This window comes from Triturus cristatus, chromosome 1_2 (assembly GCF_964204655.1).
Source record: "Triturus cristatus chromosome 1_2, aTriCri1.1, whole genome shotgun sequence".
In the NCBI taxonomy this organism is placed as follows: domain Eukaryota; kingdom Metazoa; phylum Chordata; class Amphibia; order Caudata; family Salamandridae; genus Triturus; species Triturus cristatus.
In genome coordinates, this window is record NC_140580.1 from 355,908,957 (window position 1) to 355,924,707 (window position 15,751).

Consider the following 15,751-nt stretch of genomic DNA (forward strand, 5'->3'; position numbering starts at 1 on the left):
ATAATGTCATAACAGTCTGTGGTATCGTCCAGTGGAGATGCACTGACAGGATAGTGGTCCAGATCTGGGTCACCTAGTGGGGTCGATGACCTAGTCGCCACAGAAGTGATCTGTGGGCCCTGGCTTGATGGGCTGGACATAGGGATCGGCAGGATCAAAGGAGCTGCCAGGACCCGAAAAGGTGCGTGGGGAGGCCTAAAGTAAGTCTAGAGGAAGCAGAAAGAGTGGTGTGCACGAGCGTGGTAGTACAGAATGGTAGAGGTGTTTTTGAAGCTGGAGAAGATGGTGGTAGAAGGCTAGTGCCCCTGTCTCTATGACTCTTTGATACTGGTTCCAGAGGGACTTTCGGTGTGGGTTCTCCTTGAAGGAAAGTCTCCTCTTGTGAGGCAAAGTCTCTGTTGGCTTCTTTGGAGCTGGCTTACCTGGAGATGAGAGTGACTGAAGAGGTGCTTCAGCCTGGCTTCAAGCTCTACTTGGAGATCCTAGAGGATGTATCACTGAGTCCTCAGATTCGACTGTTGACGGTGCAGGCTTTGATGGTACATTCGGCACCGGCGAGTGTGGGCGCGACTAGTCAGTGCCCTTGGGCCGTGTAGGGCTTGATGGCTGGGAAGGGTTGCTGCTCTTGGGTGGGTTTCTCATGAGAACCGAAGCCTTCTTACTGTGCAGACGGGAGCATGAAGACAGTGGAGGCCCTGAAGGTAGCAGTCTTTTGTGCAGAGGGCTCGATACCAGACTGTAGCAGGAATGGTACTCTATCTCAGCAGGAGGCCTTTTGTTAGGCGTGGATTGAGTGTCAGAACCATGCACTTATAACCCTAGGTCTCTGGGTGTGACCTCGGTTCAGGGCTGATTGTCTTGGTAGCAAGCATGGCGCACTCATTATCCTCGTGTTCGGAGGCGCCACAGTAGATGGACTACGACCTGGACATGGCTTGTCCTTGGGGGAGGCCGAAGGAGCCACAATTGTCTCCTTCGTTTGCACCGAGGGGATGAGTGTTGGTACATCTTGGGGAGCGTCCAATTCCTCTTTTGGAACCCGAAGGTCTTCCTGGAGCCCAAAGCGACAGGGTAGGACTTGTAGCAGACATCATGGTAGTCAAGAGAAAGGCACACTTTGAAGTTGTCTTGACAATCGGAACACAGATCTTTCCTGTGCTAGCAAATGCAGTTTTTAGAAGGGCGTTTGTTCCATCACCCATTTATGATTTGCATCCACTAGCATCGAAGGTTGAAGTGGAGGGACGTTGCCCCCAACGGGCGAGGTCCCTAATGTGTGGGGACTGGATTGTTGGATGTGCCTTTGGAGGGTGTCTGATGAAAATTGCGCTGGGGGGCGTTGAACATGAACAAGTGAACCTGGAAAATGTGCAAGACATGGCGAATCTCAAAACTCTGCTGGTAGATGTCCAAACCCAATGGAGGGGAAAAAACAATATAAGAAGAAGTCAGTGCCCATGTGAATTGTCCACTAAATGAGGAGTCACAGAATACCTTGTGACTTGAAAGACTTCTTTGAAGAAAATGAAACCTGCAAATGTTCAAGCCCAACTCTAGATGGTTGCAGTATGCCAAGCATATGTTTCTTCAGCCACACATGCTACGAACATTTTTATTCCAGCACTTTTGACAGACATGGAGTCAAGTGCCATTCATGAATGATGCCACACTTCTGCGCCATTGGATGGTGATTAAAGCACATACGGAAGAGGTGAGAAATGAGGGTCCAAAAGGTGCAATGAAGGGCATGGAGAAGAATGTCGCACTGAGCCAGCTCAAGTGATTCACTAGCCGAGGTTACGGTTCACAGATAACTGAACACGACGGGGTTCATCCCACAAGGTGGTACAAACCTCAGCTGGGTAGTCCCAAGGCAGAGAGTGAAAAGGAGATTTTCCTAATATAAACTGTTCTTCTTAGGCCTTGCATTAGCCAAGACCTTTTAATTTCACTAAAATTATATGCAAAATATACTTATTTCTAGGGGCTTTCAGCTAGCCCTTTTCATTCACTGGTCTGTTATTGGGTCATTCACGTTTCTTTCCTCCCACAACAGCATACAGCATGGAGCAGTAAGTCCACTCATTTCAGCCACTGGCTAACTTCACTATGAGTGACAGCACTTCGCCCTTTTACAAGAAACACACCCACACACAAAGAAGTCCTCGTAAGAGCCAGGGGACGACTGTGGCAGTGTGTGCTTTTGGAAAACAAAAAACAAAAAAATATTTTCTGCAACAATTTTATTTTTAAATAAGATTAATGAGCACCCACCAGCTACCCTGACAGTACCGTTTTGGAAAAACCATAGCAACACAACAATTGCCAAAGCCAAAAGCTGGCAGCAGACACCCGATCGATTTGCTTCGTCAGTGCTTATATACTTTGACATCGTCAGTATGTTTCTGGAAGTGGCAGATGTTGCTCCTGTAGCAAATTCAGTACCACCTACACATTGAATGTATAAAGGCAGAAAGTCAAAACAAAATTCAAAGGGGAAATAAAAGGCAAAATATATCAAAGCCTTTCATTTCAAACAGATTCATAGAAGTACTCGATGCAACAGTGACTGGTTTAAACACTGAAAAGGGGATGTAACTATATTGTTAAAACATTTTGGGATGCCCAAGCTCTTCTACTTTAGTTGACATTACTTGCTTTAAAAGTAGGGCTGGCTTTAACTAGAATTATGAAAGCACTGCATAACACAATATTATGGGAAATATTAGTGGAAGCTTCAAAAGAGTCCTTCATACTTTCATTAATAACCTCAGTAACAACAGCAAATCGTGCTTTTTGTGATTTGGTGTAAATTTGTGCAGTAGTTTTGAAGATGACGCCGGAACACGGGGGTTCACGGTTCGATCCCCAGCGCCGGCGGCAGGTCAGCCCAGCACCATGTGACTCTGGGCAATAGCTTGCTTAATCTTCCCGACAGTCCCCAGCTCCTTGAAGCCTTCTGGTAATTGTTTGCATTTTACAAACACTGAATTTAATTTTTTTTTTTAATTGAATCCACCCCCCCCCCCCCTTGCAGGGCCCAACCGAAATAATTTAGGAAGGGGGTGCATGGCCCACCTCCCCGGGCCATGTTTTGCCCCGGGCACTCTATTCCCATGGGCGAAAAGTATATTTTAAGGGGAGAGTGCACGAGTCTTTGCTCCCAGGCTGTATTCGACCCCGGAGACCCGATCCCTCTGGGCATAAAGAATATTTTAAAGGGGAGGGGGCTGCACAGCCCCCCTCCCCATGCCTTTAAAAGTCCCTGGGGACCTCATCCCCCAGGGCTATTAATCAAAAGGGGTGGGGCTGCACAGCACACCTCCCTGAGCCATTAATGGTGCAAGGGATGAGGTTTCTGGGGCCATTAATCCCCAGAGGGACCCTGTTCTCCAGGGCAAGCTCATATACTGTGTCCTGAGGAGCCCGACCTCGGGACACAGTGGTTTCCCTGCCTGCACTGGCTTGGGAATGGAAACTTATGTTTGCTCCCGTCTGGTGGGAGCCTTTTTAACCCCTTGTGTGCCACGCCCTTTCCCCGCCCTGTGCCGGCCGTTACATTAGCGTGCGGGGTTCATGACGAGCTGGACTCGTCATGGGCACACAAGGGGTTAAAACTCCCGGCAAATGGGAGTAAACAAAGTCTGCTCCCAGTGGGCAGGAGCTTTAAAACTGCGCCCACGGGCTAGGAGCAAATTTGAGATCTGTGTCCCTGCCCGCACTGACGCGTACAGGGAAACAGATCACGATATCCCAGCTCCCGCACCATGTGGGGAGCTGACTCTGGCTGAGGGGACCTGGGGCTCCTTCTGCGGCCCCAAACATGTATATGGTGGGTGCCCTGCATAGACACCAGGGTACCCACCTTGAAATAAACGGGTCCTGGGAATGGGGTGCCAGAGGTCATACTAGGCTCAGGGAGGGGGGCAACATCCCCTTTACAAGAGATTCATCCCTGGGGTATGGGGTTCCCAGGGCCTGATGAGGCTCAGGGAGGGGGGCCAAGCGGCCCCCCAATCCCTTTTGTTAAAAAAACAGCCCTGAGAGATGGGGTCCCCAGGGACTAATATGATTCGGGAAGGGATGGCCACATTGCCCCCTTCCCCTTTAAAATACATAGAACCTGGGGGATGGGGTCACGAGTGCCTTATTAGACCGAAGGCCCCGCACAGCGTTGGGTTGGCTGCCTATGGGGGGAATCTAGCAACAGGGCCGGTCTGCATGGGGGTTGGATTTACGGTTGGTAATAAAATATTACTTGAAGTAAAAAAAAAAAAAGTAAAAATTCACTGGAAAAAAACCAAAAGTTAAAGTAATGTTAGTTAGGTGAAATGTTCAGCAACAGTGTAATGTTTCAAACTTTAAAAGCCAAAGAAATTCACCAGTTATAGTAATTTCAAGTAATTATAACTCATAACCTAAGGTAACTATAACCTGTGCCAATGCCATGCAGTACTAATTACCCCACATATTGCAACACTCATGACATATTCTATAACTTCATTGATAATATCACTGAAATATTTGCAATTGAATTATTGATGAGAAAACTGTGCATGGAGAGGACGCACGTTATAGGTACCTTAGGGCACAAGTTAGTTGCTTGAGATAACTAAGTGGTGAATTTCTGTGGTTTTTAGAGTTTAAAATGTTACATTGTTATTAAACATTTCATCCAACTATAACATCACTTTAACTTTTGTTTTTATCCGTGTGCGTATGTATGTATGTGTATATATACATAGGTATATATGTAGTCGCCGTATAAACAAAAAACCATTAAAGAGCATCTTCTGCCAAGAATTTATAGTGGCGGGATGGGCCATATTTTCATGTCAAAGAAATTTTAAAAACTTGGAATAAAAGAGTAAAAGTCAATCATTTTTGCTTACGAGTTCTAACAAATAAAAAATGAAATCACAACAAAATGTCCTCACTACTGTCCAAGCTAAAACTAAATTAATTTCAAAACAAACAGAGGCAGAGCCAATACAGGAAAATATTATTCAAATTATATGAAAGTAATTTCTCTTGGCTCTTTCTAAAACCGAAACGTGAAAAAATTGCTAACATTTTTCTCTGAGAAAAGGTGGCAGCCTTGACTCTCTGTCTCTTGTTAACCCTTCACCCAGGATCTTCCATGCCCCCGCCCCCTACGACCCTCCACAAGGTTTGTGCTAGGGGTGGGTGAGCCAACAAATTATCAGGGAGGGCCGAGCCAAGGGGCTAGCTTGGCTCTAAGAGCCCGCGCGCAACCCGATCCCGGAAACAAAAGGCATGTAAATCATGCAACAAACATGTGAAAATACGATAAAGTATTTTCTAAAAATGTATTATGACAAAGTCTTTGAAATTTTAAAAAATGTATTTCTTTTACATACGGTTCAAAAAAATGTATTTCTTGAACATGAACTCCTTTTTACATCAGATTAAATCACTGCATTGAGAAATATTTATTAAAGTGATAGCTTTTAAACAGAACTTAACAACACACCAGCAACCGCCCCACTATTTTGACATTGGCATTAGTGAAACAAGCGTCAAGTCAGCTGTCTTGTGTACCGTATATGTGGTACAGATTGTTATTATAAGAGGGGGCGGGGGTGTCATTATGTTAAACACAACACAAGAGGTGGTTTGTACACCGCACATTCTGAACGTGCGTATTTGAAAGCTCCCTCAAATGTCATAAAAAGGAGTCACCGTGAAAAAGTATTTGCCTCGATCACACAGTTTGGGCGTGGAGGCCGGGATTTCAAGTACCACACTGTACAATTCAACCAGTGGGTGGGTATCTCTATCTCTCGCCCTTTTTACAACACAGTTCACTACTCTGTTTTTCATTCGTGGAGCATACAGTTATAGGGTGGGTGACAACCAGAAGCCACGTGGAAGCTCAGATTGTTTTGGTTTGGAACTCGGGCCTCGAGCTGACCCAAAGCCAGGCATCTGGCAATTTACCGTCCTGTATGCTCCAGTGATTAATTTGCTAAATAATAAGTGGGTCTGCCCAGAAGCCCGTGGCCTGCGCTACTTAATGTCGACGAAAGCTGCGAGCCCTTAAGTAGACCACCAGAAAGAAACTCCGTGCCCCTTGACCTCACGCTTGCACGTTCCTGCTTTCTACGTTTGTCACGTTTCCCCCCCAGATTTCGGAACTTCCTTCTTACCTCCTGGGGAGTTTTTCACAGCCTTGCTCTGTGATAAAGCCTGATGATGAAAAGTAAGATAGGGGGCGGCCCCAAAATGAGTCCGGGTAGGCTCACCGGCAACCACCGCCACAAATTAAGCAATACGTCTGCTCCAAGGCGCTCCCCCACAGGATCTCGAGGCGGCGAGATGGATGGCGGGCGCTTTCGTGGTTAGTTACGGTGGTCGTTCATGCGCTTACCTCTCCCCAGCCCTTCGCAGAGGTCACGCGCCGGAGCGCCAAGTTAATCGATCCTCCTCCGTTCCCATTCTGCGTGGACAGGCTGCCGGAGAGGATGGCGGTGTCTGAAGCCGTCAAGGGTGCCTGTGGAGACAGAAGCAAGGTTACTGATTACAAACGGCCGCCATGCAGGGAGCCGGGGAGCGGGAGGCCGGGGTGCAAAGGAATGGGAAGAATTCACACCAGGAAGGTCGCGCCGGGGCAGAGTCAGACACACGTCAGGAGTGAAACTTGGCCAGCAGCTATGAAAGCATGCATTTCAGAGCAACTGGCCCACACTAAAGGAATCGAAAAACAACATGTAAACATCCCACAATTGCTGGACGGAGATCGGTTTGGAAAGATAGAAATGGCAGTTTTGTTAGCATCATTCGGTTCAATGCCTCGGTTTTGCTTTGGAGTAGGGCGTTTGCTACTAGCGTTCGTGCGCTTGTCCTTGCGAGTTCGGTATCTACTGGTGGCTCTCCACATCACGTGGAGATATTGCTTTAGTCAGAGGGGAAGTCTTAAAAGAAGAAGTGGGGGGACTAACCAACTTAGGCAGTAAGAAAATGACATCACGGCGCATGACATCACGGCGCGTGACATCATCGCACGTGGCATCACAGGTAGTGGCAGCGCAACCCATGACCTCACAAGAAACGACCTCAGATCTTAAGACCTCACACATATGTTTACCAGGTCTATCATGCGTACATTTGAGAGCATTCCAATATTTAACAAATGCGTCAGGGTTGTGCCTAAAAAGAGATGCAACCCCGATGCAAAATCTGGGCCGCAACTTATACGTTTCTTTTTTAAAATCCTGCTGCAAAGAAATTGGCAATAAGGAGACACTGTAAGCACATCTGATCTGCTTAATTGGTCGCAAAGTCTACATTTTAAAATATCTTATGGGGTAAGGCACCTGCTGCAGAGATCTGTGTGCCAAGTAAATCTCGGGGATTCATAATAATGGTAAGATAATTATTTGCTGGACAGGTTTGTGTTTGTTTTATCCCCGTTTTGAATCAAATTAGCATAAAGGCTCCCAAGCAATAGATGGCAAAACCTGTACACTTGTCTGGGATGGAGGCCCCCTTCTAACAGCCCTTCAGAAACTTGCAAGGGGCTGGCCTGATGGTGGAATAACTCTTCCCGACTTAAAAAAGTATTACTGTGCTGCACAACTTATCACTATTAATCATGGAGTCCATCTCCTGGAGGATGAACCAGCAAACAGGATAGGAGGAACATGCAACCTGAGGGCTATCTTGGAGCCATCTATGGGGAACCATACACTACACCCTTTCCCAGTCCTCCGGCACGTCATAAATACTATGGGTTGGAGGGACAAGATTACACTAGCCACTCCCTTGTGGGACACTGTAAATTTGGGCACCCTGCCTACACAAAGGGGCTTTGATAAATGGAATTTAAATTGGTCTGTCCAAAGTGGCAAACTGTGGAAGCAGGGAGAAAGACTTCCATTTGTACAGCTGTCGAGTGAATACCAAATGTCTACTACTGAGACCCAACGCTATTCAGAAATACATCATGCCCTACAAAAGGTGTTACTAAGGGATGAGGACCTCCCTGAATCCTCCCTAATTGAAGGCAGATTGCTAGATGAATAAATGCCTAGAAAGGCCATCTCTCTTACCTACAGTAAATTGCTTCATAACACTCCTGATACCTTGTCCCGTTTGCGAGAGAGCTGTGAGCGAGACCTTGAGAGCCTAGAGGATGACGAGTGGCCTAAGGCTCTGGCTGGCCATACGCTCACAATTTCGCCTAGTGCAATTAAAAATCTTTCATTGATGCTACTATGCATATACAACAATGGTTAAAATTGGTAAAGCAGAGAACGTAGTATCCCAGGAAATGTGGTCAGGAGGGTACATTTGTCCACATGATATAGGGCTGCCCGATGCTCCAGCAATATTGGGAGGCAGTGACTGCCTGCCTATTGTCACCACAATTTTCTTTGATTTATTTTTACAATACACAAAACTTTGAAAGAAAAGTAGCATTGAGGGTTAATATGTCTACTACAAAGCACATTTTGTAACAGATGAAATGTGTTTATTTTATGTAAATGGATAAGTGGGTTACTCCTTTTAACAAACAGATCCTTTTATTACTTGAAATTCATAAACGGTAACCCTTCTGTTATAGCACAGTAGGCTATCAAGGACATGTGGCTCCTACACCTTGTAGCCCTCACTGTCTTATGTAACACACCTGTTACATTACTTTACACATATATTATTGATTGTCAATGTATTATGTGTGATGTAAAGCGCTCAGACACCATGTAGTGGGATGAGTAGCACTATAGCGCTATGAAAGAAATAAAACAAAATAGTGGAATTAAAATTGTTATTTATGTAAATACTGAAACGGATCAACACAACTGACATTCTAACAGCGCATGCATATATCATATACAGGGAGTGAACAAAGTCAAAAGCATGCTTCTGTTAAATACCTGTGAAGTGATATGCCGTTTGCCTTGGTTTCCCCTCCATTGAATTTAGGCGTGAGACTCCCAGTAGCTCCCAGCCAGGATACTTCAACAAAATATGCATGAAGGCCCTTTAACTTTGGCCTTTCTTATGGGCCCAGCTGGAATCTTATTTTATAAGCCCCCTTGGCTTATAAAATAAGCAGAATGAAAGCAGACTAGGTGCAGGCGCTGTTGAGCGTGTCACGGTGTCTGAAAATTACACCAGGAGAAGTTTAGCAGATTTCTGTGGGGCTGAACCTCTTGGGTGGGTAGACGGTGTCCACCTTGTGAGAAAAAAAAAGGTAGGCGCTGTCTATCCACGTGTTCCTTCCACTTGTGTCCTGGCTTTAGTTGAAATTCTAGGTATCTGAAAATCTTACGCCTTCTCAAGCGTGGGTACATAGGGCAGGCGGGGTGTAGGATTTTCGGCTTTGTTCATGCAAATACATTTCACTGGAGACGCAGGTTGGCGCCACGGTTACCCAATGTCACTTGCAACACAGTGAAAATGGTTTAATGATCGGTGGGCATCATCCTGTAAAGAAATGTTCTACTTTCCATATCTTGTAAAAATCTCTAAGAGCTGTAACTATTTTTAGTAGAAATACGTTATAAGGGAAATACTCTTAAGGACCCAATGCCATGCCTCACAAAAGAAGCCGAAACAGCATTACCCGTTTTCCTCAAAAAACACAACTCGAACAATCCTGGATTTAACCCTTGCTGATAGGTTACAGGAACGTTATAGTTAGGCTGAAATTTCACCTGTACAAAACCAGAGAAATTCAGCTGTTATAGTTAGCTGAGCTAACTATAACTCGCGCCCTAGCAATGCACTGCCTATGATGTCACATATTACATCACTCATGACATGGTCAGTGACATTACTGATACCTGGAGACAGCATTGCTTTTGGACAGAAAGAGCTGCTAATATGCAGCTCCCTCTGCCCAAAAACAATTCTGCTTTGCTTTATGGAAGTGAGAGCATTTTCCCTGCTCTTGCTTGCATGAAGTGAAGCAGAGTTTGCTATGGCTTGGCAGGAGGAAGCATCTACTTTGTAGCCCCAGGGAGGTGGTGGTCCCTGGGGCCGGAGGTCCACAATGGACCCCACTTCTTTACTTAATTTGTGCCCACGGGAGGTGGCGATCCCCAGGGCTGCGTAGGGGTCAGCAGCCCTCCCACGCATGTTGTAATGTAGCCCCGGGGAGGTGATGGTCCCTGGAGCAGCGCATGGCCCCCCCACATTTTAATGTAAATAGCCCCGGGGAGGTGGCGGACCCCAGGGCTGTGTGTGGGGGGGCTGAAGCCCCCCCACACATTCTATTACAAATATAGCACTGGGAGGTGGTGGTCCCCAGGGCAGTGGAGGGGTGCATGCCCCCCTCCCACATTTTAATGTGAATAGCCCCGGGGAGGTGGCAGTCCCTGGGGCTGCGGGGGCCCGCGCGGCCCCCGCATTAGTAAGTCAATTGCCCCTGGAACCTGACCCAGCTGGGGTCTGAAGGAAACAAAGTGCAGGAGACCATTCTTCGTTTTTAAAAACAAATTCGGCTGGATGTGCGGATCCAACGCGAATCCAAACAATTTTATTTTTTTTTACAAAAAATGCTTTTTCTGGCCCCCCTGAGCAGGCCTAGGGGGGGGTCAGAGTGTTTCTACCTTGCCCCCTTTTCTTAATTTTGAAAGTTTTTTAACCTTTTTTCTTGTGACTCGGTTCAACCGAGTCACAAGATGGCTGCCAACACTTCCTGGTTTGAAGTGTTGGCAGACAATCAGATCTCAGGCACGAGATCGGTAGGGCTTGCAGATCCACCGCGGCCACAGTTGTATATCTGAGAAATCTTTAAATTTCTCAGGAATTACTAAACTGATTTACATCATTTAGCAAAGAGAGTGCTTTCAGAACCAAGAGCTACCTTTTTGCCAAATTTGGTGTAATTCCGTTCAGCAGTCGGGCAGTAGCAGTGTCTAAAGTTTCCTACGGAAATGAACATGGAGAAAAGGAGTTGTGTGATCTTCCCTTGTTCTTGGCCCCGCTTGACGAATCACCCCAAAACTCTCAACACAGCAGCTGACCTGACCATTAGTTTTAAAAATGTCACCAAGATTTGTCAAACACCACCAAAGATATTGGCAAATCAAAAAACGCTTTTCCTATGGAAACTACGTCCTAACTATAACGACCGCCAGTAGGATATATATATATATATATATATATATATATATATATATATATATATATATATATATATATATATATATATATATATATATATATATATATATATATATATATATATATATATATATATATATTTTGCTGGCAGTCACCAGTAGGTAGTTATAGTTAGGACCTACTTTCCATAGAAAAATCGTTTTTTTACTTGCTATATCTTTGGCGTCGTTTGACGAATCATCACAAAATGTTCTGAAAAAAGTGCCCCGGTGATTCTTGGGGTGCATGGAATGTTTTGGAGTGATCCGTCAAACGAGAGCCGAGAAAAAGAGGAGGGGTCAAAAAAAGTGCGTTTCCAATGTTAATTTCCATAGGACCATTAGACATATCTCCAGCACAAACCACTGGTCAGAATTGCACCAAATTTGGCAGGAAGGTAGATGTTGGTCCAGGGAAGTGCCGTGTAAATCCGTTCAGTAGTTGTGGAGCTATTAACCGAAATCCAAATTTTATATATAGGGATGCTGATCCTCCGAGGAACCGACAGTCCATGCGCTCAAATCTGATCATGTGGAACAGGTTACAAGCAGTTCAGGACTTCTTTCCCATTTTATACGACAGAATTCCACGCCCCCAGATGGGCCAGTCAAATGACCTTGCAGAGCCTTATGGGAATAGTAGTCCCAGTAATTCAAGTCCACAGATGGTAGCACTATTTACTGTCCATGATATTTACAAGCCCACAAATGGGCCTCTGCAGTCAGCGCATGTTTTCATCCCACGCCGGTATTCCATCAAAGCGGCTCGGTATATCCAATGCCACATGGCCCCCTCACATCGTGGGGTGGTGCACGCTCGGCGGCAGGGCTGCCGCCTCATATTAAAGCTCCAGTTTTGCCCAAGCAATGAGCTGCACTCCATACAGGCGAAAGGTAACAGGTTACTGCCGTATAAAATGGGAAAGAAGTCCTGAACTACTTGTAACCTGTTCCACATGCAGCCTTTGAAAAAGAAAGAAGGACTTTCGAAACGCGTCAGGCTATGCTGAGGAACGGCTGTCAATTGTTTTCAGCAGCCACCTGCATGTTTATACCCTGAATAAAGGCTTGTTACCTTTCGCCTGTATGGAGTGCAGCTCATTGCTTGGGCAAAACTGGAGCTTTAATATAAATATGTATATATACATAATACCTACTGGCGACAGTTATGATGTAGTTTCCATATGAAGAGCTTTTTTTGTTTGGACAACAACTTTGGCGTCATTTGATGAATCATCACAACTTTTTTCAATACTAGTTCAAAGCTCAATTCAGCTGCTGTCTTTAAAGTTTTGGGGTGATCCGTAAAGTGGGACAGAGAAAAAGGGGGCTCCCAAAACACATTTCCCCTACGTTTATTTCCATAGGAACTTTAGACACGGCTACAGCCTGAACTGCTGAACATAATTACACCAAATTTGCAGGAAGGTACATGTTGATTCAGGGAACATCCTTTTTGTTATCTGGTGTAAATCCATTCAGTAGTTGAAGTTATTTAAATACATTTCTAGTTGTATAGCTAAGAACACGGAGGATCCGCAAACCCCTCCTGATCTTATGCTGAGATGTGATTGACTGCCAACTCTTCAAACCAGGAATGTTGGCAGCCAGCTAGTGACTGGGTTGAACAGTCACAGAAAAAAACATAGAAAAAGAAAAGAGGACAGGGTAGAAACAACCTGAACCCCTAAGCCTCTTGAGGAGGTTCCACAAGTACCCAGCAGGGCCCCAAAAGCATTTTTTGCTAAAATTACTGCGGTAATCGTGCTGGATCTGCGAATCCCGGCAAAATATTTTTTTTAAACGAAGTGCGGTCTCCTGGGGCTCATTGATGCCCCGGGGACCACCACCTCCCTGGGTATTCTATAACAAAAAATACGGGGGAGGCCCATATGGCCTACCCACTGCCCTGGGGACCACAACCTCCCTGGGGCAAATTCTTGGTGAGAGCTTTACCGTCCCTTCAAGCCTTCGCAAACTGTGCTCCACTGCTAGCAAACAAAATCATAAAAAATGCTCTTGCTTGCTAGAAGCGGAGCACAATTGCTTTTACAGAGAGGTAGCTGCATTTAAGCAGCTCCCTCTCTGTAAAAACAATGCCGGCTCCCTCGGGAGGAGGGGAGACGGCAAGGACTGCGGGCCTTCAGGCTCCCCGCGGTCCTCATGTGTGGGGAGTGGGTGGCCTGAATGGGAGCAGGGCACTTACATTTTAGGTCGGGCCTGGGGGATGGGGTCCCCAGAGCCAAAATCAGCCCAGGAGGGGAGTCACTTGGCCCCACTCCCTTAGTGTTAAATTAAAAAACAAAAAATATTTTAAAAGGGGGGCCCTGGGAGATGGGGTCCCCGGAGCTGAAATTGGCCTGGGAAGCGAGACGGGCAGTCCCCCATTGAAAAAAATCCTGGCCCAGGTGGATGGGGTCATTGGGGCAGAAAACTGCCCAGGGAAGGGGGTCCATGCGGCACCCTCCCCTGACACAAAAAAAACATAAGTTACAAAAATGACTGGCATGTCGCCGGAAGCCCTGCCCCCTTCCACTACCACTCTGAAAACGCGCTTCCAGGCGCACAACTGGTTGGGTGATTTAGTCCCCTTGGCTGCAGTTGGTCTTTGGGGGCCAACTACCCCTCCTATTAACTCCAGTAAGTCCCACACAGCGTGACTGTTGAGAGGTCACCAGAGGCTCCACCCCCTTTCTCCACCACTTAGCAAACGCAGCTCATGGCGCACTGCTGGTTGGGGTATGAAGTTTCCTTGTGTACTTATGGTCCTAGGGGTCCAACAAGCCATCCTGTTACCTGCAGTAAATACCACACAGCGGAACTGATGAGAGGTCTTTGGAGACCATGCCAACTTTCTCCACCATTCAGAGAACCCACCTTATTGCTCACTGCTGGTTGAAGGATGAATTCCTCTTGGATGCTGAGGGTTCTTGGGGGCCAAGAAGTCCTCCAGTTGCCTCCAGTAATTACGACACAGCAGGATTCCTGAGAGCAGGTCGGAGGCCCTGCACACTTTCTTCACCACTCTGCCAATTCGACTTGCAGTTACAAAACCATAGAAATTCACTTAAAAAACCTCACGGGTTAAAGAGACGTTATAGTTAGGAAATAGAATTTAAAAAACCTTAGAAATTCACTGAAAAAAAAAAAAGGTTACAAGGACGTTATAGTTAGGCTGAGACCATGTTATGAGTGATATATGTGAGGTCATAAGCAGTGCATTTCGGGGGCGTAAGTTATAGCTAGCTCAGGTAACTATAACTGCTGAACTTGACAGGTTTTGTACAAGGGAAATCTCAGCCTAACTATAAAGTCCCTGTAAACCTTTGTTTTTTCCAGTGAATGTTTAAGGTTTTTCAAAATCTATTTCCTAACTATAACGCCCCTGTAACTTTTGGTTTTTTAATATATCTATCTCCTGGCTGCCCACCAGTAGGTAATTATAGTTAGGGCGGCCTAGTTTTCATAGGAAAAACATTTTTTTGACTTGCCTATCATTTTTGTGCCGTTTGACAAATCTTCATGAAATGAAAACAAAAAGTGCTCTACTGTTTCTAGTTGCACATGGAAAGTTTTGAGGTGACCTGTCAAGCGGGGGCTGAGAAAACGGGGGGTAAAAACAAATGCATCTCATGTTAATTCCCATAGAGATTTTAGACACGAATACAGCCCGAACTGCTGACCGTAACTACAACAAATTAGCAGAAAGCTAGTTCTTGGTCCAGAAAGAGTGCTATTTATGATTTGGAGCAAATCTGTTAAGTAATAGGAAAAACAAATTTGTATATATAGGGACACGGACCCTCAGTGAATCCAACAGATCTTGTGCTGAGATCTGATTAGCTGCCAACACTTTAACCATGAAGTGTTAACAACCATTTTGGGACTCTGACTCAGCAGAGCTTAAAAAAAAAAGACAAATAAAGCAAGAGGGGGCAGGGTAGGAATACCCTGACCCTCTAGGCCAGGTGATGTCATCAGTTATGCCACTGACCATGTCACAAGTGATGTAATATGTGAGGCCATAAGCAGTGCATTGGGGGGGGGGGGGGCGTAAGTTATAGTTAGCTCAGGTAACTATAACTGCGGAATTTTACTGGTTTTGCACAAGTGATATCTGAGTCTAACTATAATGTCCCTGTAACCTTTGTTTTTTTTCAGTGAATTTCTAAGGGTTTTTTCAATTCTATTTCATAACTATAACGACCTTATACCCTTTGGTTTTTTCAGTGAATTTCTAAGGTTATTTTAATGTTATTTGCCAACTATAACGTCCCTGTAACCTAACCTGCATATTAGGGGGAAAGACAAATGCTAAATGCAAGTTCCTCAATAATTATAGGTTATAGATTTCAGGCTACACACCAGAGATATGATACATGAAACAAAGTGCATTAAGATAAATATATACACATGACTATGTTGTCAAATTGTGCAGTTTTATCAAAAAACCCTTTATTCAAATTATTAAATTGATTTTGTTGAGTACTGAAATACTTATTAATCAGTTTCAAAATATATTTTTATAAATTTTCTGATAAGTGTTAATACATAAAACATACTGCAACATAATCACATATCCATAAAAAACATATGTACAAACATATAAAATACAC

At 45.2% G+C, this 15,751-nt stretch overlaps 1 protein-coding gene across 1 annotated transcript in view; it reads right to left on the reverse strand.

The window, feature by feature from the left end:
* Positions 1-15,751, reverse strand: part of DNAJC11 (DnaJ heat shock protein family (Hsp40) member C11) — a 595,493-nt gene that overhangs the window by 165,917 nt on the left and 413,825 nt on the right. The window contains exon 6 of the mRNA XM_085604469.1: positions 6,392-6,514. Within this exon, the coding sequence (XP_085460595.1) occupies positions 6,392-6,514 (123 nt within the window). The remainder of the gene's footprint in view (positions 1-6,391; positions 6,515-15,751) is intronic.